The following is a 26,821-nucleotide window of genomic DNA, read 5'->3' as shown; positions in this document are numbered from 1 at the left end:
CACTCTTCAAGTCTAAATAGACACCATCCACCCATCCGTCTCTCTCCTGTACAATATCGACTACCCTTGAGTAAAAGGACAATAAGTTCATGGAGCATGATCTTCCCCTCCTAAATCCAAATTGACAATTTAACAAAACTTTATCTCTTTCCAAGTGCTCCATCCATCTCTCCTTTATTTTTCTTTCACATAGTTTTCCTACAACACTAGTCAAGGACACTGGTCTATAATTTAGTGGGTTTTCCTTATTTCCTCCTTTGAATATTGGTGTAATATTTGCTCTCTTCCAATCTTTTGATACTCTTCCCTGTGATAATGATGTCACCACTAGACTGTGAATTTTATAAGCCAGTTGTTCTCTGCATTCCTTCAATATCCAGTTTTATGGGACAAGAGGTATGCTGGTGCTGTCCCATCTCCATATCTTTTAATATACAGTTTAGCCTTGAATCCATGTATACCTCTTGCATTTACTATTTCCTTATCCAGACTGTTTTGTACATCTGTACTTCTGTGTGGGAAACTATATTTTTTGTATGTCTCTTTTACAAGCACTTCTTCAGCCTCTTTCCATGTCCTCTAATATCTCACGTATCCCAAACCATCAAGTCACTCTGGTCCACCTCCTCCACTTCTTCCTGTGCTTTGTATATTGCAGTCAAGTCTCTCCTTTCTCTCCTTTTTTCCAGTATTGATGGGTACAACTCTGCCAGTCTGTCTTCGTATGACAAACGACTCTTGGTACCATCTCTCAGCTTTCTCCAACTTCATTACATCCTTTTTCATGTAGAACGAGCACACTACTGCTGCATATTTCAGTCTAGGTCAAATCAGTGATGTAATCATCTTCCTGATCATCTTTTCATTGTTATACTCAAAAGATGGCCTTATTCCTCTCAACAAATTATAGGCTTAACAAATTATAGGTTTCTTGTGTAGTTCTGCTAATGTGTTTCTCCGGGATCAAATTTCCATTGACCATAACACCCAGATTGTTTTCCTCCTCTGCCTTACTCAACCTCTCACCATTCAACACATAATTTCCTTTTACTTTTCTCTCACTCTTTCCAAATTCCATTACTTTACATTTCTCTGGATTAAACTCCATTTCCCATCTATGACTCCACTCCAATATCTTGTTCAGATCCTCTTGCAACACTCCACAATCTTCCTCACTCTCAATATTTTTCAGGAACCTGGCATCATCTGCACAGAAGACTCATGTAGCTATTCATACTCTCTATCATATCATTTATACACACTGCAAACATGATTGGTGCCAGCACTGAGCCTCTGGGTACTCCACTTTTGACTTTCCTCTGTGATGACTCCCAATCTTTTACAACTGTTCTCATCTCTCTATCAGTCAAGAAATTCTCCATCCATCCCAGCAGGCCACCTCTCAGATCATCCTCATGCTCCAACTTCCATGGCAGTCTCCTGTGTGGCACTTTATCAAAGGCTTTCTTCAGGTCTAAATATACATAGTCTGCCCATCCATTCCTCTCTTGTATTGTATCTGCCATTCTTGAATAAAAACTCATCAGGTTTATAATTCATGACCTCTGTCTTTTAAATCCAAATTGTTGTTTTATCATCACTTCATTTTCTAGGTAATGCATTCATTTATCCTTCACTAATCTTTCAAACATTTTACATACCACACTTGTTAGGGACACTGGTCTGTAGTTCATGGGCTCTTCTTGTTACCACCTTTATAAAGGTTACCAGACTGTATCAAAAGCTTAGCTTTTGATATGTCCAAGGCAACGGCAAAAGTTTCACCAAAATCTCTAAAAGAGGATGACCAAGACTCAGTAAGGAAAGCCAGAAGATCACCTGTAGAGTGGCCTTGACGGAACCCACACTGGCAATCAGATAGAAGGTTGTGAAGTGATAGATGTTTAAGAATCATCCTGTTGAGGATAGATTCAAAAACTTTAGATAGGCAGGAAATTAAAGCAAGACCAGTGTCCCTGACAAGTGTGGTATGTAAAATGTTTGAAAGATTAGTGAAGGATAAATGAATGAATTACCTAGAAAATGAAGTGATGATAAAACAACAATTTGGATTTAAAAGACAGAGGTCGTGAATTATAAACCTGATGAGTTTTTATTCAAGAATGGCAGATACAATACAAGAGAGGAATGGGTGGGCAGACTGTGTATATTTAGACCTGAAGAAAGCCTTTGATAAAGTGCCACACAGGAGACTGCCATGGAAGTTGGAGCATGAGGATGATCTGAGAGGTGGCCTGCTGGGATGGATGGAGAATTTCTTGACTGATAGAGAGATGAGAACAGTTGTAAAAGATTGGGAGTCATCACAGAGGAAAGTCAAAAGTGGAGTACCCAGAGGCTCAGTGCTGGCACCAATCATGTTTGCAGTGTGTATAAATGATATGATAGAGAGTATGAATAGCTACATGAGTCTTCTGTGCAGATGATGCCAGGTTCCTGAAAAATATTGAGAGTGAGGAAGATTGTGGAGTGTTGCAAGAGGATCTGAACAAGATATTGGAGTGGAGTCATAGATGGGAAATGGAGTTTAATCCAGAGAAATGTAAAGTAATGGAATTTGGAAAGAGTGAGAGAAAAGTAAAAGGAAATTATGTGTTGAATGGTGAGAGGTTGAGTAAGGCAGAGGAGGAAAACAATCTGGGTGTTATGGTCAATGGAAATTTGATCCCGGAGAAACACATTAGCAGAACTACACAAGAAACCTATAATTTGTTAAGCCTATAATTTGTTGAGAGGAATAAGGCCATCTTTTGAGTATAACAATGAAAAGATGATCAGGAAGATGATTACATCACTGATTTGACCTAGACTGAAATATGCAGCAGTAGTGTGCTCGTTCTACATGAAAAAGGATGTAATGAAGTTGGAGAAAGCTGAGAGATGGTACCAAGAGTCGTTTGTCATACGAAGACAGACTGGCAGAGTTGCACCCATCAATACTGGAAAAAAGGAGAGAAAGGAGAGACTTGACTGCAATATACAAAGCACAGGAAGAAGTGGAGGAGGTGGACCAGAGTGACTTGATGGTTTGGGATACGTGAGATATTAGAGGACATGGAAAGAGGCTGAAGAAGTGCTTGTAAAAGAGACATACAAAAAATATAGTTTCCCACACAGAAGTACAGATGTACAAAACAGTCTGGATAAGGAAATAGTAAATGCAAGAGGTATACATGGATTCAAGGCTAAACTGTATATTAAAAGATATGGAGATGGGACAGCACCAGCATACCTCTTGTCCCATAAAACTGGATATTGAAGGAATGCAGAGAACAACTGGCTTATAAAATTCACAGTCTAGTGGTGACATCATTATCACAGGGAAGAGTACCAAAAGATTGGAAGAGAGCAAATATTACACCAATATTCAAAGGAGGAAATAAGGAAAACCCACTAAATTATAGACCAGTGTCCTTGACTAGTGTTGTAGGAAAACTATGTGAAAGAAAAATAAAGGAGAGATGGATGGAGCACTTGGAAAGAGATAAAGTTTTGTTAAATTGTCAATTTGGATTTAGGAGGGGAAGATCATGCTCCATGAACTTATTGTCCTTTTACTCAAGGGTAGTCGATATTGTACAGGAGAGAGACGGATGGGTGGATGGTGTCTATTTAGACTTGAAGAGTGTTTCACAGAGTACCACACTGAAGATTGCTATGGAAGATAAGAAATTATGGAAAAATTGGAGGAAGACTGCTGGAGTGGATTGAGAATTATCTGGATGAGAGAGAGACAAGAGCAATAATACAAGACCAAAATTCATCTTGGCTGAAAGTAACTAGTGGTGTCCCACAGAGGTCAGTGTTGGGACTGATAATGTTTGTAATATATGTGAATGACATAAATGAAGAGATAGACAGTTATATGAACTTATTTGCAGATGATGCTAAGCTGATGAGAAGGGTAGAAAATGTAAATGACTGTATGGTACTGCAAGATGATTTAAATAAGATAAATAGATGGAGTAAATCTTGGCAAATGGAATTCAATTTAAGTAAATGTAAAGTAATGGAGTTTGGTAAGAGTAAGAAAAGAATACAATATCATTATGAGATGGATGGTGTGAAGTTACAGAAATCAAAAGAGGAAATGGATTTGGGAGTAACAGTTACTGAAAATTTGACTCTAGACAGACTCATTGATAAAATTACTGAAGATGATGAGTTTCTTAAAAGGATAAGAATGGCATTCTCATATTTAGATGAAAGAATGATAAAAAAATGTTGTCAATTTCCATGATAAGACCAAGAATGATATATGCAGCAGCGGTGTGGTCTCCTCATACAAGGAGGAATATTATAAAACTAGAAAGAGTACAAAGAGCAGTCACTAAGATGGTTCCGGAGTTGAGTAAATCGACCTTATGAAGAGAGATTAAGAATGTTGGAAATTCCTACCCTTGAAAATAGGGGAGAGAGAGAGAGAGAGAGAGAGAGAGAGAGAGAGAGAGAGGAGATTTAATAAACATCTATAGAATGGCAAATGGTATGGAAAATGTGGACAAAGAATGTTTTATAACTTTAGACACACAGAGTACAAGAGGACACAATAAGAAGTTGAAGAAAGTTAACTGTAGAAGAGACATTAAGAAGTTTAGTTTTCCTCACAGAAGTGTGAACAAATGGAATGAACTTTGTGAAGGCGTTGTCAATGCCGTAACTGTCAGTGCTTTTAAGACCAAACTGATAGATATAGAGATGGGATACTATGAGATTACTCTCCTCCCGTACACCACAACTAGGTAAATACACACACAGGTCACAAAGCATGCATGAGGTCATAAATTGCTCAAGGAGTGATTCATCAGATGTGATCAAAAAGTTCCACAAATAGCCCAACACAAAGTTGTATAGAAAAGAAAGGTTTACAAGAATCAACATGATGTGACCCATTTACAACCATCTTACTACTCAGTCATGAACAAAATAATACTAAACAAAATAATCAAACAAATAAAAGAAAGGTTTATAATATTTTAAGTTTTCTTGATCCACATCACACTAACACTTCTGGAAAATCTTTATCCCCTTAATAAGGATCCAGTTATCTACAAGTGCCACCTCAGGGCTCCTCCCTAGATGGCCTGTAGACTGTACACAGGGACTTTTACAATACCTGAAATGCATTCCTTCCCAACAGTGGTGAGAGGCAGGGGAGTGATATGCTGTGACCCTTCACAAAGGAGCACCTCAGGCTGCTGCCTCACACCAGCATGGTCTGTGGCTTGGGAAGTGTCCTCTCCAGGCTCCTCCCCAGATGCAGAGTATTCTGGAAAGACAAAGATGACTAAGTTATACAGAGAAGACTAAATTAAGGTGCTAATCTCAAGAGAATATGATTATGAAGAAAGAATTAATCAAAATTGATAAGTGTCATTAGATCATCTTGAAAGAATTGAAGTTACAGGCAGTGGGAAATACAGGAGAGGCAGAGAGTTCCTAAGTTTAACAGTTAAAGGAATGTAAGACTGAGAATACTGGGAGGTGGACAGAATAGTAGCAAGCCTTGTGCCACGAGACCACAACAGGAGGAGAGGCAGACAGTTAAGATGATCAGAAGACCAGCTGCCATGCAAGAAACTTAGAGGAGAGGGAGGAACAAGCCTTGGATCTTAATGGGTAGCATGAAGCAATTGCTGCTGTTGCTCTTTGGGCCAATCACAGTGTTTCCCGCCTCTGTCCTCATCTCGAGTACCAGCTCACTCCTTCCTGATTTCAGTGCTGCCAATGCCCATCTTCACTACCCATGCCACAGTGCTACTAACGTCATCCCCCTGTCATAACGTAGTTTTAGGAACATGAGCATGTTGAAGTTGTAAACTTTCAAATTCAAATGTATTTATTTTAATTAAAACAGTACTTTTCATTAGTGAAGAGACAGGATAAACATTGAATTTTAAGTTTTTGATGATTCTTCTAACTTTTCTAAGATCAAGATAAAAATAAAGATTTGGATTTTTCATTTTTTTTTACTTAAAATATCAATATTGTTATCACTGGTATCAGAATTTTGGATTTATAGATTTATTGGTTATCAGTTATCGGCGATAAATTTATCACTAGTTACTGAATTATCATTTATCACCAATAACATTATCATCATTGATTTATCATTTATTGTGATAAATTTTTTATTATCATTGCCAGCTATGCAATTTAGTGATTGCTTTATAGGGTTTACCTCTGTTTCTTTATAGCAGATATATAGTACTGTACCTTCACTTGATGATGCAGGTAATGCAAACTTGAAAAGTCAGTAAACAAGTAATGTAATGAAGGTTGGGAACCAATGGTTTAAGACAAGACAAAGAGTGAGGATTGCATGTCTCCATAGCACATACTATCACCTTTGTTATGCGCTCAGCACACAGAAATGGGTCTCTGACACAGAAGCAGTAGTCATTCCAAGGCAAATCAGCATAATACCTACTCAGCTCCAGTAGGGGCAAAATGACAAAGGCACCTCCACTTTGGGGAATCCTGGGGACGGATTGGAAGGATAGGACAAGATGTAGATATGAGGTTGTGATTGGAGGAGCCCAATGGAGATGATAGGATGACAGCATAAGCAGAAGGGTTAGAGGTGAGGAAAAGGTCAAGAATGTTGGGCATATCTCCAAGACAATCAGGAATACAAGTAGAGTGTTGTACCAGTTGCTCTAGGTCATGGAGGATAGCAGAGTTAAAGGCTAGTTCACCAGAATGGTCAGTGAAGGGAGAGGAAAGGCAAAATTAGTAATGAACATTGAAGTCTCCAAGAATGGAGATCTCTGCAAAAGGGAAGAGAGTCAGAATGTGCTCACTTTAGAAGTTAAGTAGTCAAAGAATTTTTATAGCAGGAGGAGTTACTTGTAGGTGAGAGGTATACAGCACAGATAAATTTTGTTTGAGAGTGACTGTAGTCATAGCCAGACGGTGAAAAATCCAGAAGATTCAAGAGTGTGGGCACAAGAGCAAGTTAAGTTGTTGTACACATAGTTGCAACATTGAGCTTTGGACAGAAAATGAGGATAGAGAAAGTAGAGGGGAACAAAGAAGGGGTACTGTCAGTTGCCTCAGACACCTGTGTTTTGGGGAGGAAAAGATGAAGTTTAGTAGAGAGGTTGTGTTCTACAGATTGAAAAGAAGATATAAGGCCACAAATGCTGCAGAAGTTATTGAAAAAAAGTTGAGGGTGGTGTCAAGACACTCACCAGAAGAGCAGTCTGATCTGGGGACATTTATCCTGGAGACTCTGAGGCTGGTGTAGGAGTCGCCATGATAATTTTGAATTTTGAGTGAAGGGTGTGCATATATTAGGTGCATGTAGAGTTGTGTGAAAGAACAGAATTTTTAAAAGGCAGGTTGTGAAATGTTCAGTGAGGTCACAGCTGGCTGTTCCATCTCTTTTGTCTTTCCTTTATGGAACAGTTTTGTGGTGTGAAGGGATAGAGTGAAGATAAAAAGATTTGTCCATCTGTATACCAGGCCAAAAATCTGACACAGGATGGCCTAAACAAAGACCCACACACACATGCACACATCATTCACACTCTTAACCCTGTTGGTCCTTGGAAGAAAAGGTTATTCTTGTGGACCACCCTGCTACACCCTAAGACCAGAGTAAAAAAGATAAATTAATGAAAAGCAGTAATTGTTAGTGTGGTGATGGTCAGAAGTCAAGCTTCCTGTGCCTTGACATTTCCTTCAGTCTGGAGTTCTCTGATTTGCTCACAGTCTCCTCACAAAGCCTAGGAATAGATGAGTCTTTAGACTTGAGACTAGAGGAAAACACACAATCAGGAAAGTGAGTACAAGAGGACACTCAGCTAATGACCTCAGCTGTACAAAGATGACCAGTGTGCAGGACTCTCTTGTCATGACACAGCCTCTGCTCACACTGGCTGCCTGTGGGACTGCTTCCTCATTTACAAACACCCACTATATTTGATTTTTGACCTCTTGTTTTGTTATTTATTTATTTGTATGTTTATTTGTTTGGATTTTAATGCATTTATTTATCTATTATTATTGTTGTTATCATTATTGTTGTTGTTATTTATTTTATTTTATTTATTTATTTCATTTACTGAGTTTGTTAGTGTGTTGCTAGTAGTTCCTTTTATTGATTGATTTTCTTCTCCTGACCTCTGCTTTTCCTTATTATTTCATGGTTCCATTTAGATTTGCAGTTATAGAAGTATTATTTGCAACAATAATGGTGATAATAAAAATAGTTATGATAGAGAGTCCCAATTAATGACCATAACAAACTCTCTGATATAAATATTTCTTGCCATTAATAAAAAGATAAAGTGTGCATTATTTTTTGTTTGTTATTCATAATTACATTGAAACTAGGACACACAGAATGTACACCAGGATACACACAAATGCTTACAGTCAGTTAGTTAGTCAGTCAGTGTTTGATGCAGGAGTACCAAAGTGAAATATCAGCAAAATAAGTCATGTACAATAATACACAATGCACAATAGATAATACATGCTACATAATGAAATGATACATAACACTAAATACATATAAAAATACATAATACAAAAGACAATACATAAGCAATACATAATACATAATAAATATAAGTGACACTGTAGTGCATATCTACCTTCAGCCCAAACTAAACAACAACACTACCAGTACAAGATACCTAATTAAATAAAGGATACCTAATTAACACACCAGCTCCAATAGAGGGTACCTAATTAACACACCTGATCCAATAGAGGGTACCTAATTAACACACCGGCTCCAATAGAGGGTACCTAATTAACACACCTGATCCAATAGAGGGTACCTAATTAACACACCTGATCCAATAGAGGGTACCTAATTAACACACCGGCTCCAATAGAGGGTACCTAATTAACACACCTGATCCAATAGAGGGTACCTAATTAACACATCTGATCCAAAAGAGGGTACCTAATTAATACACCTGGTCTAAGTCAAAGCTTTACCACACCTGTACTGTCCTCAGGTGCTGCCAGCAAGGAGGCAAGTGGCTCATCTGTCAGTTCTAACCATGAGGAGCTGGTGTGCACCTACCACTCCCACAGCCACACCAATGGAGGGCCAACGACACCCAAGTCTGGCCGCAGGAACAAGCGTGGTAGGTGGTGTGGGTGGGAGGTGTGGCTGAGAGTGGTGGTGTGACGAGTGTGGAGGCTTAAGGCTTATAGGTGATGTAAGAGATTAGCTAAGATGTGGCTGGTGCAAAACAGTGTTGAGGTGGTAGGTGGTGTGGCTGGGTGGTGTTGCCAGGGTGGGTGAGGGATGATGGTGTGGCAGGGAATGATGGCATGGTAATGGAGTGCTGTGATGGAGTGTTAAGCAAAAGTGCACTCATGTTTATTCATTGACTAAAGGTGATGCTGGGAGTGTGGGAGGAGGACCCCTTAGGGAACAGTAAGAGAGAGAGAGAGAGAGAGAGAGATGTAAAATAATTTGTCATTTCCTGTGATTTTTTGTAATTTATGACTTCAAAATTTACAGCTAAGAATTAAAAAAAAGGAAAATCATGAATCTTGAGAAATGCATTGAAAAAGAAAAAATTACAGATTACAGTTCATTGCAGTGCAGAAGTTTTGATGTACAAATATTTCTGAACGTTCAACAATTATTGTCAAATATTTTCTTAATATTTTAATGTTTGATGACATGTGACCCTTGCTGTGGTGCCTCGAAAGCAATTAGTCAATTCACTCATTCATAAATTGCAACCCATCTTTTTATACTGTGCCACTTTTCACTATATAGAGGACAGACAGCCATCACCACCACACATCTCTTCCTTTCCCCTGCAGGTGTGGTGACAAGTAGTGAGGTCACCACTGAATCTGACACACCTGCTGAGCCTGACCTGGTGTCTTTCTGTGCTGCCCTGGGCAACAACTGAGCCCTGTGAGTCCCTGCCCTCTTCAAGCCAGGTCAGTCATGGTCAGGGAAAGCTCAAATATTTCAGAACAGTGCAGGGATTCTCTCCAACACAAATGGAAACCTGCAAAATGTACCTGACTCTCTATATACCAGACAGGCAATCCCTCGTAGGGTGGCCCAGGCAAAGCACTACACTCTCATACACGCATCATTCATACTCTTAGTTCCGTCACCTCCTGGTGGTTAGCAATCATCTCGTGGACCACTCTGCTACACCCCAGGAACTTGGGCATAGCACATCAGGTCATATACTCGGAAAATAAAGTGAAAATACTTGCTCCTGACAAGCTTACAAAACCAGTAGTGCACTTGTGAATTCCTCCTAAACTAAGGAGATAAAACACTGTTATATTAGGTGCCCCAGACTGAAAAGTAGATAGACTAAAGCACTCACTGTTTTGTGCTGCTTAGTGCCAGTTAGTGTGGAGCTAACACTTGGAGATTGAGAAAAGTACAAGGGGAAGAGACAGTTCACATAGCCTGGTCTGAGTGTACCATTGCTTCTGGCAGGTGTCAGGCTGGCATGTATATGGATGGACAGGAGAGAGAAAGCAGCAGAAATATGGCTAGATTTAAAAACAGTGAGGAATAAAGTTGTTTTCAAATTGAGTGGTAATTAAATGATAACAAGGTTGTTAGTGTCAAGTAAATAGTGAATTTTAAAAGATTACACAAATTTATGGACCAGGGTGATTGATCAAAATAGGTGGGCATGTTTTATACAGGGACTGACTGCTTCATGTAGGACTGATGGCTTCTTGCAGCTTTTGTTGTTTTTATGTTCTTGTGTTCTTATAAGGGAATAAAGTCTTAATGAGTAATGATAGAAGAAAAAGACAAGGTTAGTCATCATGACCAATAATCTGGCATTGGCACTGGTGGCTCTTGGTTTGCATAAGTTTTTACATTAATTAGTTTAATGTGACTTAAAATATGATAAATTCAGCCCTTTCACTGCAATAGCAACAATTTGCAGCACTAAGAAATATGTATGAAATCTTTATAAGCATGTGCAAAAAAGAAGAGCATGAAAAAAGAATAGATTTTGCAATTCTTAGTGTAGTGTAGTGTGGTGTTTTGAGTAGATCAGGAACAGACATGCCGGAGTGCTGAGTGACTGAGGAAAGGTTTGCCAGACAGCAGGGAAAGGGTTCATTGAATTTACGTGATCTTTTCACCTTAGCACGACCTGTCGCTGTGCTTACATTAATATTAAGGAAATTTGTTTCCACTTTTTTTCTTCATTTTTATTGTTTCAGCTTTTACATTTAAGGTTGGGATTAATAAACAAAGATAAACTGTATGAATTAGTATTATTCAATTTTAGGTTAGGTTAGATAAGGTTATCGCAGTGAAAGGGTTAAAAGAAATCTATCCATCCATACATATGTTCCCTTTTTTACCCATATGTTTGCACCCCAAGCTGACTAACCACCACCCTGCCCACCAGACGGGGACTACCAGACTGTGGCTGACATGGTGGGTGGCGGTCGCTCCAGGACAGAGTCAACCACCAGTCACGAGGAAAGTTTGGACGAGGCCAGAAGTGTGTCATCCCTCTGCAGGTCACAGGGACAGGAACTGCTGGCCAGGCAGGGTCACCGTCCCTCCCATGGCGATCTGGATTATAGCTATGCTCGACCTGTGAAGAAGCAGTGCCTTCCCCCACCCCTCCACTGTCCTCCACTGACAGCAACAGGTGTATGAGCTAGTGATAGTGAGGTCACTGACAGACAGATTCGCCAAATTGTTCATTAGTAAAAGTTCCGTGGCCACTAAGTTTGTAATCTGCCTGTGTCTGTATCTTTCCAGCCTTTTTATTCATTGATATACACTTGCCTTTCATTGCTTCCTCCTTTAATCCATTCTATATCTTTATATATTTACATGGAAAGATATGTTTGCATTATTTGAACATTCTCTCTCTCTCTCTCTCTCTCTCTCTCTCTCTCTCTCTCTCTCTCTCTCTCTCTCTCTCTCTCTCTCTCTCTCTCTCTCTCTCTCTCTCTCTCTCTCTCTCTCTCTAATATTGAGGTTCATCTCTTGTCCATAACAAAAGGACATTTCTGTCTGGTTCTTCAGGTTGGTTGACTAACCCTAAAGCTGCAGGGGTTTTCACACATTTCTCCATTCCATATGTCTCTACTCCTATGTGGAAAGATGTGTTATTTAGGAAGCTCTCTTCTATCCAAGTTTCTTTTAATCTTTATCATCATGTGTCAAGTCATCCAGTTCTGGCACTATCTTAGTGGTTGTTCTTTGTATTCTTTCAAATCTCTACATGAAACATCACCGAATTAATTAAGCTTAGCAGAAATTATGTGATGTGCCCTACTGATGCTGGTGTGAAGGTGAGGTGTTTGTAGTGAGCTGTGTGATGCCTTCCCCAGTGCTGAATATGGAGAGGGCAGCCAGACCACGTACAGGCGACACCACACACTGGAGTTTTTTGAAGTGCAGTGCGACCACCCTTCCATCAAGCAAGGTTAGTGTATGGAACAGCCTGTACAGTGTGGATGGATGAATGGATATTGGGATGCATGTACAGGTGGGGTATACTGTATGTTCATGTGTGGTTCAAATTCACAAATAGTTTTAAATTGATAGATGCTCTCACACACTGGTTGGTCTACAGTATGTACAAAATATTGTCAGCTGCAAGACCTTTTTTGGCCATTTCCTTACAGTTAGGGGTTGGCACCATGTACAAGTTTCTGTCCCTTGCATCTTCCTCAGTGCCTCCCGTCCTTTGAAGCTCTGCCACGTTTCCATACCTCCATTTCACTGTCTTTCCCTCCATCTTCTTCCCTTGACTGTCTTTTTTCAAGCTCTTTCAATCAGGTCCTGGTCTTCTCTTCTTACTGTATGTTCATGCATGCTTCAAATTCACAGCATGATAGCCACAAGCATGGTAACACTAGTGGTGACTGATGCTCTCACTCCCTGATTGGTGGACAGTAATTGCAAGATATTGTTAACTGCAAGACCACAGGTGAATGAAAACAATTCAGATGAAGAGAACAAAACCATTATATTACTTATAGAGAAACTAGGAATGGACTGGCTTCTTCCTTCTTACACCTTTCCCAAGACATGAAGGAGACGGATCAGCAAGTTCCATGAGTGTCTGTGGCTTTGAATTATTTCATTCCTCCCTGATACCTGTCTGCAGTTTTGTGGTGTCCAAGCTGCCCTCCTCTGCCTGTGCCTCTCAGTGATGGACCAGGTACTTGCAGTGGGATTAAAGATAAGGGGAATGGGGTCGCCAGTCCTCTTATGAGTCCAGCAGGCAGTTGTGATTTTTTTGGTGTGTGTGACAGTGCACATTTCAAATGGCCCAAGGAACAAGTCATGCAAAAACTCTAAATGATTGTTTTGATTTTTTTTTTTATTTCTAGTTGAAAACACTGAATTTCCTACACCATAATTAACTAAAGGAATCATTCCTTGTCCATGGCACACATGTTTACCATGACTACAGGACACAGACACAGTGTCCAAGACACTTGTTGCCAGCTTGTCATACCCATTGTAGTTATTTCTTGGCAGGTGTACCAAAGCTTTTGATGTATACAGGTAGTGAGGGATTTTTTGGGAGAATGGCATCTGTGAAAGTGAGGGAGGGATGTTGTGTAGGCAGCGGTGGGCCACTCTGGTAGACACGTGTGTGTGGGTGTTTTGTTCTCACAGTCCTCCTGCTGTTATTTGAGGATGGGCATCCTCTCAATGTTTCATAACATTTTAGTATGCATCCTGATGCCTTGTGCCCTCACTCTGGCCACTTCTTGTGTTAGTGTCCCCTTCCCAACACTTTGTCAGCCACTTCTGCACACATCTCTTAACACCTGTAATCCTTGCTGTTCCCTCCACTGCAGTCTGTCTTGTGTAAAGTCACAGTACTCCAGTGTGCCCTTCAGTTAATTCTTTTCTGCCATCCATTGCAAAGATAATGTAATCCATACCAGTGCACATCTGTTCAAATTATTGGAAGAAATGAGATGATGCTTTTCAAAATGCTTCATCTATAATTGAGAGATGAGTGTTAGTCAGTGGTTCTGGTGGATGGTCTCAACTTTGAGTGAGTTGCTGGATGCATGACACTGCTCTCAACAGTCACCAGGCTGCCACTGAGCAAACTTTTACAATTCTGTCATGAAGCACCAAACATTATTTTGGCACTTGCCATTTGTATTCCAGTATTGTTTTGATTGCAACTCCTACCCTTGTGATTTTGCCTGTGTTAAGCAGTTTTTTCTCTCTTCTCTCCATTTGCATAAAGATCATATATGAATTCTAAAACATGAAAAATAACAATAATACTCATAATGCAGTGGGAAGTGGACTGGCGCTGGTCCCTGTGTTGCACCATCACCCAGACCAGCTGTCACCTGGCAGTACACGCAGTGCCACGTAGTATGTCACTCAGCCTGTTATGTACTGCCCTTGGCACAGTGTGTGATATCAGACTGATGAGTATGGGTCTTGTCACCACTCAGTGCTGCTACTGTGAGTCACCCCTCTCTCTGTGGTCATGGGTTTGCTGTGGGTAGTTCACTAAGTAGTGGCAGGGATGTGAAAACACTTGGTGACTACAGCTTATCTCCTATGTTTACTAAATGTGCAATATGAGACTCCCATACAAGATTGCTATGGAACGTGTCACTTATGCTGCAGCCACTAAGAAACTGTTGCTCTGCACCACCCAAGCACACTGACTGTGGCAAGGTTAAAACTTGACAAAATGATAACTGTATTATTCCCAAACACTTATTGAAGCCACCACCGTCTGGCCTGTTTACTGACTTGTGTAGTCATTGTGTGGCCAGGACAGGCTGGCTGAAATGCTGCTGCAGTGTGATGGCATGCATTCCCCCACAGGAGCAGTGGAGCTCTCCCATCACCATATGCAAAAAAAGTATTAAAAATACATAAATATTTTACATTCCATTGACTTGGTGGGAGGTGCATTAGATTTAAGCATTCAGTGTTGTTCAGGTTAGAATCCCCAGCAAAAGTTGCTTTATTTCTACCAAAAACTATTAGATAATGTAGAATACATGATTATTATTGTAAGTTGTATATTCAGAAACATTATAGTCAAGTAAGGGCTTCAGTAGAAATATGTAAGTTTAGCTACACTTTTCAAAACAAGACAGGCAATGCACAGACCAGTGACAGTGTCGGTCAGTGGCCATGTTACCATGTTCTTGTTTCCTCAGCTGGCAAAACTATTATTACAGACTTAGTGAAGCAGTGTCACATGATAGTCCCCTGCCAGGTAACCTACATTATTGCTTCCCCCATACAGCAGGAGTGGAGCCTCTGGAGCAGCTGATGACTGACCTGGAGCTGGAGAAGATGGTTCAGAATGCCAGCAAGACAACTCTTTGACACTTCCAGTAGTGGTAGAAGCCTTCCCATCACCACCCTCACTCCTCTGCCACTGCTGACCACAACACTGAGGCTGTATTCTTCAGGACCTGATTGTTGCTTGGACTTGAGGCTTTCCTGCTTGGTAACACTACTCTTTAACACTGTGGGCTTTCACTGCAACAATCTCCAAGGTTTACAGAGATGATTAGTCAGGTTCCCCTGGATATTTTTCTCACTAGTGGAAAATCCTTTTTTAAAGTATCATTTTAATCATGAAAACCCAATAACTTCTACTTCATCCAGTTAAGTGTTATTAAGATACAACACCAAAGTGTTTGAGAATACAGAGCCACAGTTGGCTTATTGCTTTGATCTGTGGCTGAGTGTGTGAACTGGTGTCCTGAGTTCTGCATCAGGCTGTTGGTGCTTCACAGGGAGGTGGCAGCTACTGGGTGATGAAGGTTGAGGCTTCCAACTGTGCATACACCCCTCAGCTTCATGCAGGGAGGTGCACTAGGGTGTTCTTGTCAAGCTTGCTTACACAAGTTGCTGTTGTTGTGTCCACACTTGCCTCATACAAGTAATAAGTGATTCTCAATGAGTGTTGTGTTGTGGTGGTGCAAGATGCTGCTGAGGCTGGAGTTTTGTCCCGTTGTGTTGTTGGTTGGTTAACTTCCAAAGTGGAGCACATTCTGACTCTCTTCCCTTTTGCAGAGACCTGCATTCTCGGAGACTTCAGTGTTCACCACCAGCTTTGGCTTTCCTCTCCCTTCACTGACCATCCTGGCAAACTGGCCTTTAATTAACTTTGTTATCCTCCACGACCAAGAGCAATCGGTGCAACACCCTACTTGTATTCCTGACCATCTTGGAGATATGCCCAACATTCTTGACCTTTACCTAACCTCTAATCCTTATGCTGTCACCTTATTTTCTCCATTGGGCTCCTCTGATCACAATCTCATAACTGTATCTTGTCTTGTCACTCCACTCCCTCCTCAGGATCCCCCTAAGTGAAGGTGGCTCTGGCATTTTGCCTCTGCTAATCAGAGGGAGCTGAGGAGGTATTACCATCTGTGTGTGCTGAGAGCATAACAGAGGTGATAGTGTCTGGCATGGAAGTGTAGATTCCTCACTCTTTTTCTTGACATAAACCTTCCAAACCTTGGTTTAACACAGCTTGTTCTCGTGCTATACATGATAGAGAGGTGGCTCACAAAAGGTACTTGAGCCTTCCATCACCAGAATCTCATGCACTTTATATTTCTGCCCTGAACCATGCCAACTCTGTTCTCCAAAAATCAAAATCTTTAAAGATCTAACTCCCTTCATGACTTCTTGCATCTAGCCAAAAAACATCTCCAATAACTTTGCTGCTTCATCTTTCCCTCCTTTATTTCAACCTGATGGCATCACTGCCATCTCATCTATTTCTAAAGCTATTTGCTCAAATCTTTGCTAAAAACTCTACCTTGGATGATTCAGGCCTTGTTCCTCCCTCTCTTCAACCTTCTGATTACTTCATGCTACTTATTAAAATCCTTCGCAGTGATATTTTCCATGCCCTCACTGGCCTAAACCCTCGGTAGGCTTATGGACCTGATGGGGTCCTTCCTTTTGTTCTTCAAAACTGTACCTCCATGTTTGCACCTTGCCTAGTCCAACTCTTTCAGCTGTCTGTCAACATCTACCTTTTCTTCTTGCTTGCTGGAAGTTTGCCTACATTCAACCTGTTCCTAAAAAGAGTGACCGTTCTAATCCCGCAAACTACCATTCTATTGCTTTAATTTCATGCCTATCTAAAGTTTTTGAATCTATCCTCAACAGGAAGATTCTTAAACATCTATCACTTCACAACCTTCTATCTGATCGCCAGTATGGGTTCCGTCAAGGCCACTCTACTGGTGATCTTCTCCCTTTCCTTACTGGATCTTGGTCATCCTCTTTTAAAAATTTTGATGAAACTTTTGCTGTTGCCTTAGACATATCAAAAGCTTTTGATTGAGTCTGGCACAAAGCTTTGATTTCCAAACTACCTTCCTACGGCTTCTATCCTCTGTAACTTCATCCCAAGTTTCTTTTCTGACCATTCTATTGCTGCTGTGGTAGAGGGTCACTTGTTCTAAATCTATTAACAGTGGTGTTCCTCAGGGTTCTGTCCTGTCACCCACTCTTTTCCTATTATCCATCAATGATCTAAACCAAACTTCTTATCCTTTCCACTCCTAAGCTGATGATACCACCCTGCACTTTTGCACATCTTTTCATAGACATCCAACCCTTCAGGAAGTAAACAGTTCACACTGGGAAACTAGAAACCATCTGACTTCTGATTTCTAAAATTTCTGATTGAGGCAGAGCAAACTTGGTATTGTTCAATGCCTCAAAAACTCAATTCCTCCATCTGTCAATTCAACACAGCCTTCCAGACAACTATCTCCTTCTTCAGTGACACTCAAATGTCCCACCCCTTCTACTTCAGTGACACTCAACTGTCCCCCCCCTTCTACACTGAACATCCTTGGTCTGTCCTTTACTTATAATCTAAACTGGAAACTTCACATCTCATCTCTAGCTAGGACAGCTTCTATGAATCTAGCCATTCTGAGATATCTCTGCCAGTTTTTCTCACCCCCCAGCTGCTAACTCTGTACTGGGCCTTTATCCATCTATGTATGTAGTATACTTCACATGTCTGGGAGGGGTTCCACTTGTACCACTATTTTAGACAGGGTGGAATCAAATGCTTTTTGTTTTATCAACTCCTCTCGTCTTACTGACTCTTTGGCCTTTCTTTCATCACCACAATGTTGCATCTCTTGCCATCTTTTACTGCTGTTTTCATGCTAAATGCTCTTCTGATCTTGCTAACTGCATGCCTCCCCTCCTCCTGCAGCCTTGCAGCACAAGACTTTCTTCTTTCTTTCATCCTTATTCTGTCCATCTCTCTAATGCAAGAGTTAACCAGTATTCTCAATCATTCATCCCCTTCTCTGGTAAACTCTAGAACTCCCTGCCTGCTTCTGTATTTCCTCCTTCCTGTGACTTCAACTCTTTCGAGCAGGAGGTTTTAAGACACTTATCCTTCAATTTTCAATGATTCTCTTGACACCTCTTTCAGGACTGGCCCCTCAGTGGAATCTTTTTTCCTCTTGTTTCCCTTGGCCAGTGACCCTTAAAAAAAAGAGTCATGTGTACAGTCCTTGCCTCACACCTCTTCTTGTATTCTATTCTAGGAGTTATGAAGCAGTCCTAGCAAGTCTTAGCTATATGTCATAGCCAGGACAGAATGGTGCATTCTTGTCATAAATCCATATGGGAAGGTAAGACTGAGTCCACCCTGTCTTAGCAGCTTATGACAGATGCTCCTGCTGCCAAGATGGCCACCCACAACAACTCCAGCTCAGGAATTATTTACCCAGAACGGATATATTGTATGAACTTATGACACAGAACTCATCAAAAGATACCGTGTAGATCATGCAGGTATTCTCTGTCACCGATCTAGTAAAAGAAGCCTTATAGAGTGACACAGAAAGGAGCAACCCACCTACCTCTGAAATGAAGGTGACCATAACACTTAGATATCTTTCTGCTGGGAAGATACAGTTGTGCAGTAGTGATGGCCTTGGGGATTGTTGAGAGAGCCAGCCTTGCCACCAAACCACTTGAAAACTGTGTTTACATTGAGGCACTCCTACGGGATCGTGTTTACCACATTTCACACGTTTCAAAGACTGAATTACTATTTTACCCACTATTCAGTGTCTCTTCCTCCAATACATAAAAACACAGGAAATATTTATAGAAGCTGTTAATTAGCAGTACTAAATGGCAGGTTTTGCTTCATCCTTTAGTATTTGAAATGAAGTGGCACTACACATAGCAGACGGTGATGATTGACAGTGTGTCAAGTTACATGTCTTGCTATCCTGCTGTGTCCTTTTTCCTCATTTGCTCCTTGGACCTTTCCACTATACCCAAGGTGGTGTCAAGACACACTTTTGGAATCAGTATTTTAAATACCTGAGAGATGTATTCCTCAAAAAATAAGCCAAAGTAGCCTTCTGATGTAGTTTTGCTGGGCAGCTGAAGTAACAGCATACAAATGAGGGTTAAACAAATTGTCCACTAATAATGTACTGCACAAATAAGGCATTTAATTACCATATTAATCAACTGTAATACAGACCATTGAAAAGTATGGCTCATATGATAAATGTACATACAATGTTCATAGGTATGCACTGGAGAACAAAATTGAATACATGTTAACATGAACGAGTGGCAAGTTATTCACCACTGGGTGATGTCATCTGTAAGATGGATGACTTCAAAAACTGATGTCCACTGCTAAGACTTCACATGATGCACCCACAGCACCAATGAATCCAGAGGCCCCAGCAGATGAGGGCTGGATGACTGTAACACCACTGCTGGTGGGTGGATGGCTGTGGTCCTCACAGAGGGCCAGACTCTCCTGGAAAGAGGAAAAAAAGAAATACAGGGAGGGCTTTTTTTTTTAATGAAGGAGGGACACCAAAAAAAAAAAAAAAAAAAAAAAAACACTGAGATGCCAATCCCTGAACAAGGTCTGAAGCAGTAGTCAAAAATTGAAGCACAAGCATGTTGAAACCTCCCCTCTTGAAGGAATTCAAGTCACAGGAAGGTGGAAATACAGAAGCAGGCAGGGAGTTCCAGATTTTACCAGAGAAAGTGATGAATGATTGAGAATACTGGTTACCTCCTGCATTAGAGAGATGGACAGAATAGGAGAGAGAAAGAAAGTTTTGTGCAGTGAGGCCGTGGGAGGAGGGGAAGGCATGCAGAGATCAGAAAAGCAGTTAGCATGAAAATAGCGGTAGAAGACGGCTAGAGATGTAACACTGCGGCGATGAGAAAAGAGGCTGAAGACAGTCAGTTAGAGGAGAGGAGTTGATGAGATGAAAAGCTTTTGATTCCACCCTGTCTAGAAGAGCGGTATGAGTGGAACCCCCCCTAGACATGTGAAGCATACTCCATACATGAATGGATAAGGCTCCAGTACAGTTAGCAGCTGGAAGGGTGAGAAAACTGGTGATGTCTCAGAACACCTAACTTCATAGCTGTTTTAGCTAGAGATGAGATGTGAAGTTTTCAGTTTAGATTGCAAGTAAAAGACAGGATGTTCAATGTAGAAGAGAGGGACAGTTGAGTGTCATTGAAGAAGAGGGGATAGTTGTCTGGAAGGTTGTGTTAAGTTGATAGATGGAGGAATTGAGTTTTTGAGGTACTGAACAATAACAAGTTTGTTCTGCCCCAATCAGAAATTTTGGAGAGATTAGAAGTCAGGCGTTCTGTGGCTTCCCTGTGTGAACTGAAGGGTTGGACGCCTAGAGACGTGGAAAAGTGCAGGGTGGTACCATCAGCTTAGGAGTGGATAGGACAAGAATTTTGGTTTAAAATATTATAGATGAATAATAGGAAGAAAGTGGGTGACAGGACAGAACCCTGAGGAACACCATTACTAATAGATTTATAAGAACAGTGACTGTCTATCACATCAATAGAATAGTCAGAAGGAAAACTTGAGATGAAGCTACAGAGAGAAGGATAGAAGCCATAGGAGGATAGTTTGGAAATCAAAGCTTTGTGCCAGACTCTTTCAAAAGCTTTATGAAAAGCTTTTGATATGTCCAAGGCAACAGCAAAAGTTTCACCAAAATCTCTAAAAGAGGATGACCAAGACTCAGTAAGGAAAGCCAGAAGATCACCAGTAGAGTGGCCTTGACAGAACCCATACTGGTAATCAGATAGAAGGTTGTAAAGTGATAGATGTTTAAGAATCTTCCTGTTGAGGATAGATTAAAAAAAACTTAAGATAGGCAGGAAATTAAAGCAATAGGACGGTAGTTTGAGGGATTAGAACGGACACCCTTTTTGGGAACAGGCTGAATGTAGGCAAACTTCCAATAAGAAGGAAAGGTAGATGTTGACAGAGTTGAAAGAGTTTGACTAAGCAAGGAGCAAGCACAGAGGTGCAGTTTCAGAGAACAATAGGAGGGACTCGTATAAGGTCCATAAGCCTTCTGAGGGTTTATGCCAGTGAAGGCATGAAGTAGTCAGAGGGTGGAGGAGAGGAAGGAACAAGGCCTACGGTAGTCTTTTTAACAAAGGTCTGAGTGAAGAGTTCAGCTTTAGAGATGGATGTGATAGCAGTGGTGCCATCTGGCTGAAATAGAGGAGGGAAAGAAGAAAAGTTATTGGAGATATCTTTGACTAGATGCGAGAAGTCATGAGAGAAGTTAGATCTTGAAAGACTGACACTTTCTATCAATGAAGAAGTTTTTGGTTAGTCAGAGAATACACTTGGCATGGTTTTTAGCAGAAATATAAAGCACATGAGATTCTGATGATGGAACGCTCGAGTACTTTTTGTGGGCCATGTATTGCACAAGAACAAGCCATGTTAAACCAAGGTTTGGAAGGTTTAGGTCAAGAAGAACAGTGAAGAACGTACGCCTCCATGCCAGACACTATCACCTCTCTTATGCAATCAGCACACAGACACAGGTCTCTGACAAGGAAGCAGTAGTCATTCCAAGGAAAATCAACAAAATACTTCCTCAGGTCCTCCCAACTAGACGAGACAAAATGCTAGAGGCACCTCCACTAATGGGAATCCTGAGGAGAGACTGGAGCAATAGAACAAGATACAGATACGAGATTGTGATTAGAGGACTCCAACGGAGATGAGAGGGTGACAGCATAAGTAGAAGGATTAGAGGTTAGGAAAAGGTCAAGAATGTTGGGTGTATCTCCAAGATGGTAATGAATACAAGTAGGATGTTGTCCAATTGCTCTAGGTTGTGGAGGATAACAAAGTTGAAGGCTAGTTCACCAGGATGGTCAGTGAAGGGAGAAGAAAGTCAAAGCTGGTGGTGAACATTGAAGTCTCCAAGAATGGAGATCTCTGCAAAAGGGAAGAGAGACAGAATGTGCTCCACTATGAAGAATTTCTTATAGTCAGAGGAGTTAGGTGAGAGATATACAGCACAGATAAATTTAGAGAGTAACTCTGTAGTCGTAGCCAGATAGTGGAAAACTCAGAAGATTCAAGAGCATGGGCATGAGAAGGATAAGTCATTTCGCACATAGACACAACATTCAGCTTTGGATTGAATATGGAGACAGAAAGTAGGAGGGAACAGAAAATGGGTTACTGTCAGTTGCCTCAGACACCTGTGTTTCAGTGAGGAAAAAATTATGGTTTAGTAGAGGAGAGGTGGTATTCTACTGACTGAAAATTAGATGTAGGACCACATATATATATTATCAAATGAGCAGTCAATTTATTCATGTTTATGTCTGTTACATAGTTGTGCTGGCTTAATATTCATGTGGGCAAATAACTAAACTCAGGAATCTGAGTGGTTGCTCTATTGCCCTGCTGGCCCCATGAAAGCTGGTGCTTTACCATATTTGGTTGTTGTGACATTTACACTACTGTACTTTAAGTTGAAAATGGCAGTAATTTCCAAAATGTAATTTTTTTTTTTTTTGTTCTTTACTTACATAATGTATTGCCCTCCCTGTCAGGGACTGGCAGTTCTGCAAATGCTGTGGGTGACAACATCCGCAGGACAACAGTGTAGGTGGTGTCCTCTGGAGTTGCTTCACCTGCAAGGAGCTAAGTCCACTTGTTGTAATACTTGAATGCGTAAGTGCTCATCTTGAAGATTTTAAGCACTGCAGTGGTCACCATCTCAGACCTGACTGCCACAGGTACTTACTGTACACACTGCTATCTATAATCCAGTGCTTAGCAGGTTCTTGGTTATGGTTATCAACTATCTGGGTAAATTTTACACAGCATCAACATTAAATTACAACATGTACACAACAGCAAACTTTGGAGGGGTTTTAAGGGTTTTAAGCATTGCTACCATCAGTCCAACCTACCTGACCAACCTAACAACCTACCCTAACCTAACTCTTCCTCAACAATGTAGAACATTTATTTAACCTCAACAGTGTAGAACATATTTTCAAAATAATATTTTTTTTCTAGAAGTTTGGGTCCCAAAGGGTGAGCAGAAAGAAACAATTTTTATCTCCCATTATGCAACAAAGTCATTTAGGGAGTTTGGTCATATTACTTAAAGCAGTGTCTAAAACATTAGTTAACTAAATTCCATATGCAATTCACAATTTGGTCAAGATAAAATAAGCAAATATGCTGCTAGTGGGCAAATTTTTATTCTTTCACCAGTTTTCTAAAGTGGGTGAAACTATTTATTTCTCGTATTTTTTTGCCTGTTTTGAATCAATATGGTTCTTGCTTTTATAGAAATCATGAGCCATTATTTTTTATTCCCTGACCCATTGTCCCCTCAGAAACTAATTACTTGCAATAAACAAAAGCAGTTAATACAAAACAGACCGATATGTACAAGAAAAGGTAGATTGGCCCTCACAAATAAGCAGCCACTCACTGTGGCCACCAGCCAGCTGTCACACACCACCACCTAATCCAACCAAGTTAACCAAACTAACCTATGTAATCTAACAGAACGAAATAACATAACCTAACCAAACAAACCTAAACTAACTTGCCTCCCAAAAATAGATGTTTAAAAATTGCCATCAGCATTATAAATAATTTGCAGTGGGTAAATATGGGTTTAAATTACTCAATGACAATCTCTATCTGATGAGAAAAGTAAGAAAACCCATGTTGAGACTGGTGAAAGAGTGAAAAAATTCCCTACTGTGTGGCCTGGAACCATAAGCCATAACTTCACTCACTGGCAGGAGCACTCACACCTGTTTGGTTATATCACAGCAATTCCATCCCTAGCTCTCTAGGCCCCTGATATGTCAACCACACCATGCTAGGTTCGCAACTATGCTAACAAGAGTGTGATAGGCAAAGCTGATGAACTCACTAGTGCCTGTAGCATGATGATGTTCTGCAGCAGCCTTGCTCTTCACATGGCTCCGTAGGTCCTTAAACTTCCTCAGAGCTACCCACTCGGCTGACTGCGTTCACGGCGAACGGTAAAAATGGCACGGGTAAAAATGGCACGGGTAAAAATGGCACAAGGGAAGAAGTAGGAAAAAATGGCACAAATATATATTGAAGTTTAAATGTTGAGAAAATATGTTTCTAGAGTTTCTTAAATTCTCGAGTGAGTTTTGAATGAGTGTTTCATGAATTTGTCTCGAAGCAAGCTCATTGTTTACTTTCTGCATTTCTCACTACACAGCCACAGACAAGTTGTAGCAGCAGTCAAGTACACATCTCAAATCTCAGTGGCTCTACCAAATTTCCCACCATGGAAATTATACAGAGCAATAAAGGAAAAGAGAAGATCTGCTTCCAAGATTCTGCATTTCTCACTACACAGCCACAGACAAGTTGTAGCAGCAGTCAAGTACACATCTCAGATCTCAGTGGCTCTACCAAATTTCCCACCATGGAAATTATACAGAGCAATAAAGAAAAAGAGAAGATCTGCTTCCAAGGGTACATGTATACAAAACAGATTACAAGATCAACTACTATCAGATAGAGATGTGTTAAAAGAACATCTTTTTGTAAAGGCACTATGAATGACTGTCCCAGGACCAACAACCTGTGTGAAGGCTGGAACAACAAATTCTACCATCTTGTTGGCTACCAGCACCCATCTATCTGGAAACTTATACGAGTGCTTCAACAGGAAGAGGCAGCTGTGAGTGCAGTTATTGCAAGGGACTCAGTTGGTGAACCACCCAAAAAGAAAACAAAAAGGGTATATGTTGATCTACAACAACGACTGAAGAATTTATGCAAAGATTACACAGAAGGAAGGAAAACCCTTGATCAAATGTTATGTGGACTTGGTCACAACATAAGATTTTTTAAGCTTTCATATCATGCCTGAACAATGTTTCTATATGACCTTTACGTTTTAATGTATATCAATAAATTTTTTTAATTGTGCCATTTTTTCCTACTTTTTCCCTTGTGCCATTTTTACCCGTGCCATTTTTACACGTGCCATTTTTATCGTGACATTTTTACACGTGCCATTTTTACCTGTGCCATTTTTACCTAAACTCGCGTTCACACGTGCAGCCACCTCCTCCCAAGTCTTGTTCTTTTCTGTGGTGATTCTATTGTCCAGCCTTTCCAGAATCACTGCAGCCTGATTTTACACCTCCTCCACCAAGGCTAAGGTCTCGGTGTCAGTGAACCAAGGTCTTATTTTCTTAGGGGGTTTGCTGGCCATGACTGGAATACTATGATTGGTGGCTGTGGGCACATAACAGTTTGTAAACAATGTCTCATGGCATTCTTGGTGATAACACAAAGCCTTCCTGTGATTGGCTGCCTTGTGTGTTACATTGAATCAGTGACATATCGCCTCCGGCAGCCAATGAACACTCTCAGATGCATCCTGATGCTTCCTCCTCTGGGCAGCAATGACTGCTGCCACTGCTGCTGCTTGATCAAGGAGTGAGGATCCACACCTCCAGATTGTAACAATGCAACACCAGACATCCCTGTAAAGGATTGACATTGATGATTGACAAATTTAAAACCTTTTGAGGGAATGAAATGCAATAAAACTCAAGTGAAGACATGATCATCTTTATATTTGACCTTATAACTCTCCTTAACAAATGTTCCTTTGTCAAAACCTTAAATTACTGAAAGACATGTGATGGGAATATAGAAAAATGGGTATGTAAAATATTTAGGAAGTAAAAAAAAACTTCATATGAAAGAACAAGATCTTCCAAATGAATTTTTCAGAAAGACTGACAAAAGCCACACTTAGGTACAGCACCTTTAGAGAAAGAAATGAAATGAGAAATGAAAATGAATTTTTCAGAGAAAGACTGACAAAAGCCACACTTAGGTACAAGATTAGGCTTGAGAGAATGGATGATGCAAGAATAGCAAGGAAGGTGTACCTGTGGAATGAAAGTGGAAGCAAATGGAGGAAGAGATGCATGAGAATGACAGACAATAATGGATTGCAAGTTGTGTGGGCGATAAGAATGGCTGGTAGGAATCAAAATGAGCGTGAATGGGTGGTAACAAGAGGAGGCAGAGTGGGAGCCGAATGGGATGTGAGAAAATGGAAGAATGAGATAGACAAAGAAGTGAAATGTGTGGGACTGAATGAATGGAAGAATGAAATGGAAAGAAAGAAGACCCTGGAATGGTACAAGGAGAAAGAGGCCCCGAGGTATGAAAGGTGGTATGATGGAAGCCTGGGCGGTGATTTTCTCTTCCGAGCGAGGGCACAGTGTATGGATGTGAATGCAAGGAGTTACAGGTGGTCTGAGTCCCGCAGCAGTGTGACAGATGTGTGACATGGGAGAGGATGAGACGGTGGAACATGTGGTGCTGGAGTGTGTGAAGTATGCCAGAGACAGGAATGAGATGATGCAAGTGATACTGACTGAGTTAGGGCATGATGGGAATGAAAGAGTGGAGAAGACGGGAAAAGAGTGGAT

At 40.7% G+C, this 26,821-nt stretch overlaps 1 protein-coding gene and 1 long non-coding RNA gene across 5 annotated transcripts in view; one reads left to right on the top strand and one right to left on the bottom strand.

The window, feature by feature from the left end:
• Positions 1-19,830, top strand: part of LOC135090661 (uncharacterized) — a 30,375-nt gene extending 10,545 nt beyond the window's left edge. Inside the window, exons 2-6 of one of the 4 annotated variants that reach the window (XM_063987618.1) lie at positions 8,997-9,128; positions 9,823-9,945; positions 11,406-11,654; positions 12,346-12,440; positions 15,267-19,830. In XM_063987618.1, the coding sequence (XP_063843688.1) occupies positions 8,997-9,128; positions 9,823-9,914 (224 nt within the window). In that variant the 3' untranslated portion in view covers positions 9,915-9,945; positions 11,406-11,654; positions 12,346-12,440; positions 15,267-19,830. Of the gene's footprint in view, positions 1-8,996; positions 9,129-9,822; positions 9,946-11,405; positions 12,441-15,263 lie in introns of all 4 variants that reach the window. The other 3 variants (XM_063987617.1, XM_063987616.1, XM_063987615.1) reach the window with 3 other exon arrangements.
• On the bottom strand, positions 19,461-23,723 carry LOC135090662 (uncharacterized). Its single transcript, XR_010262073.1, has 2 exons — positions 22,883-23,723; positions 19,461-19,808 (listed from the first exon to the last, which is right to left on the bottom strand). It is a non-coding gene; the product is annotated as an uncharacterized LOC135090662 (long non-coding RNA).
• Positions 23,724-26,821: the final 3,098 nt, after the last annotated feature.

This window comes from Scylla paramamosain, chromosome 35 (genome assembly GCF_035594125.1).
Source record: "Scylla paramamosain isolate STU-SP2022 chromosome 35, ASM3559412v1, whole genome shotgun sequence".
In the NCBI taxonomy this organism is placed as follows: Eukaryota; Metazoa; Arthropoda; class Malacostraca; order Decapoda; family Portunidae; genus Scylla; species Scylla paramamosain.
Note: the sequence above shows the minus strand (reverse complement) of the source record. Positions and strands in the feature narration are given on the sequence as shown.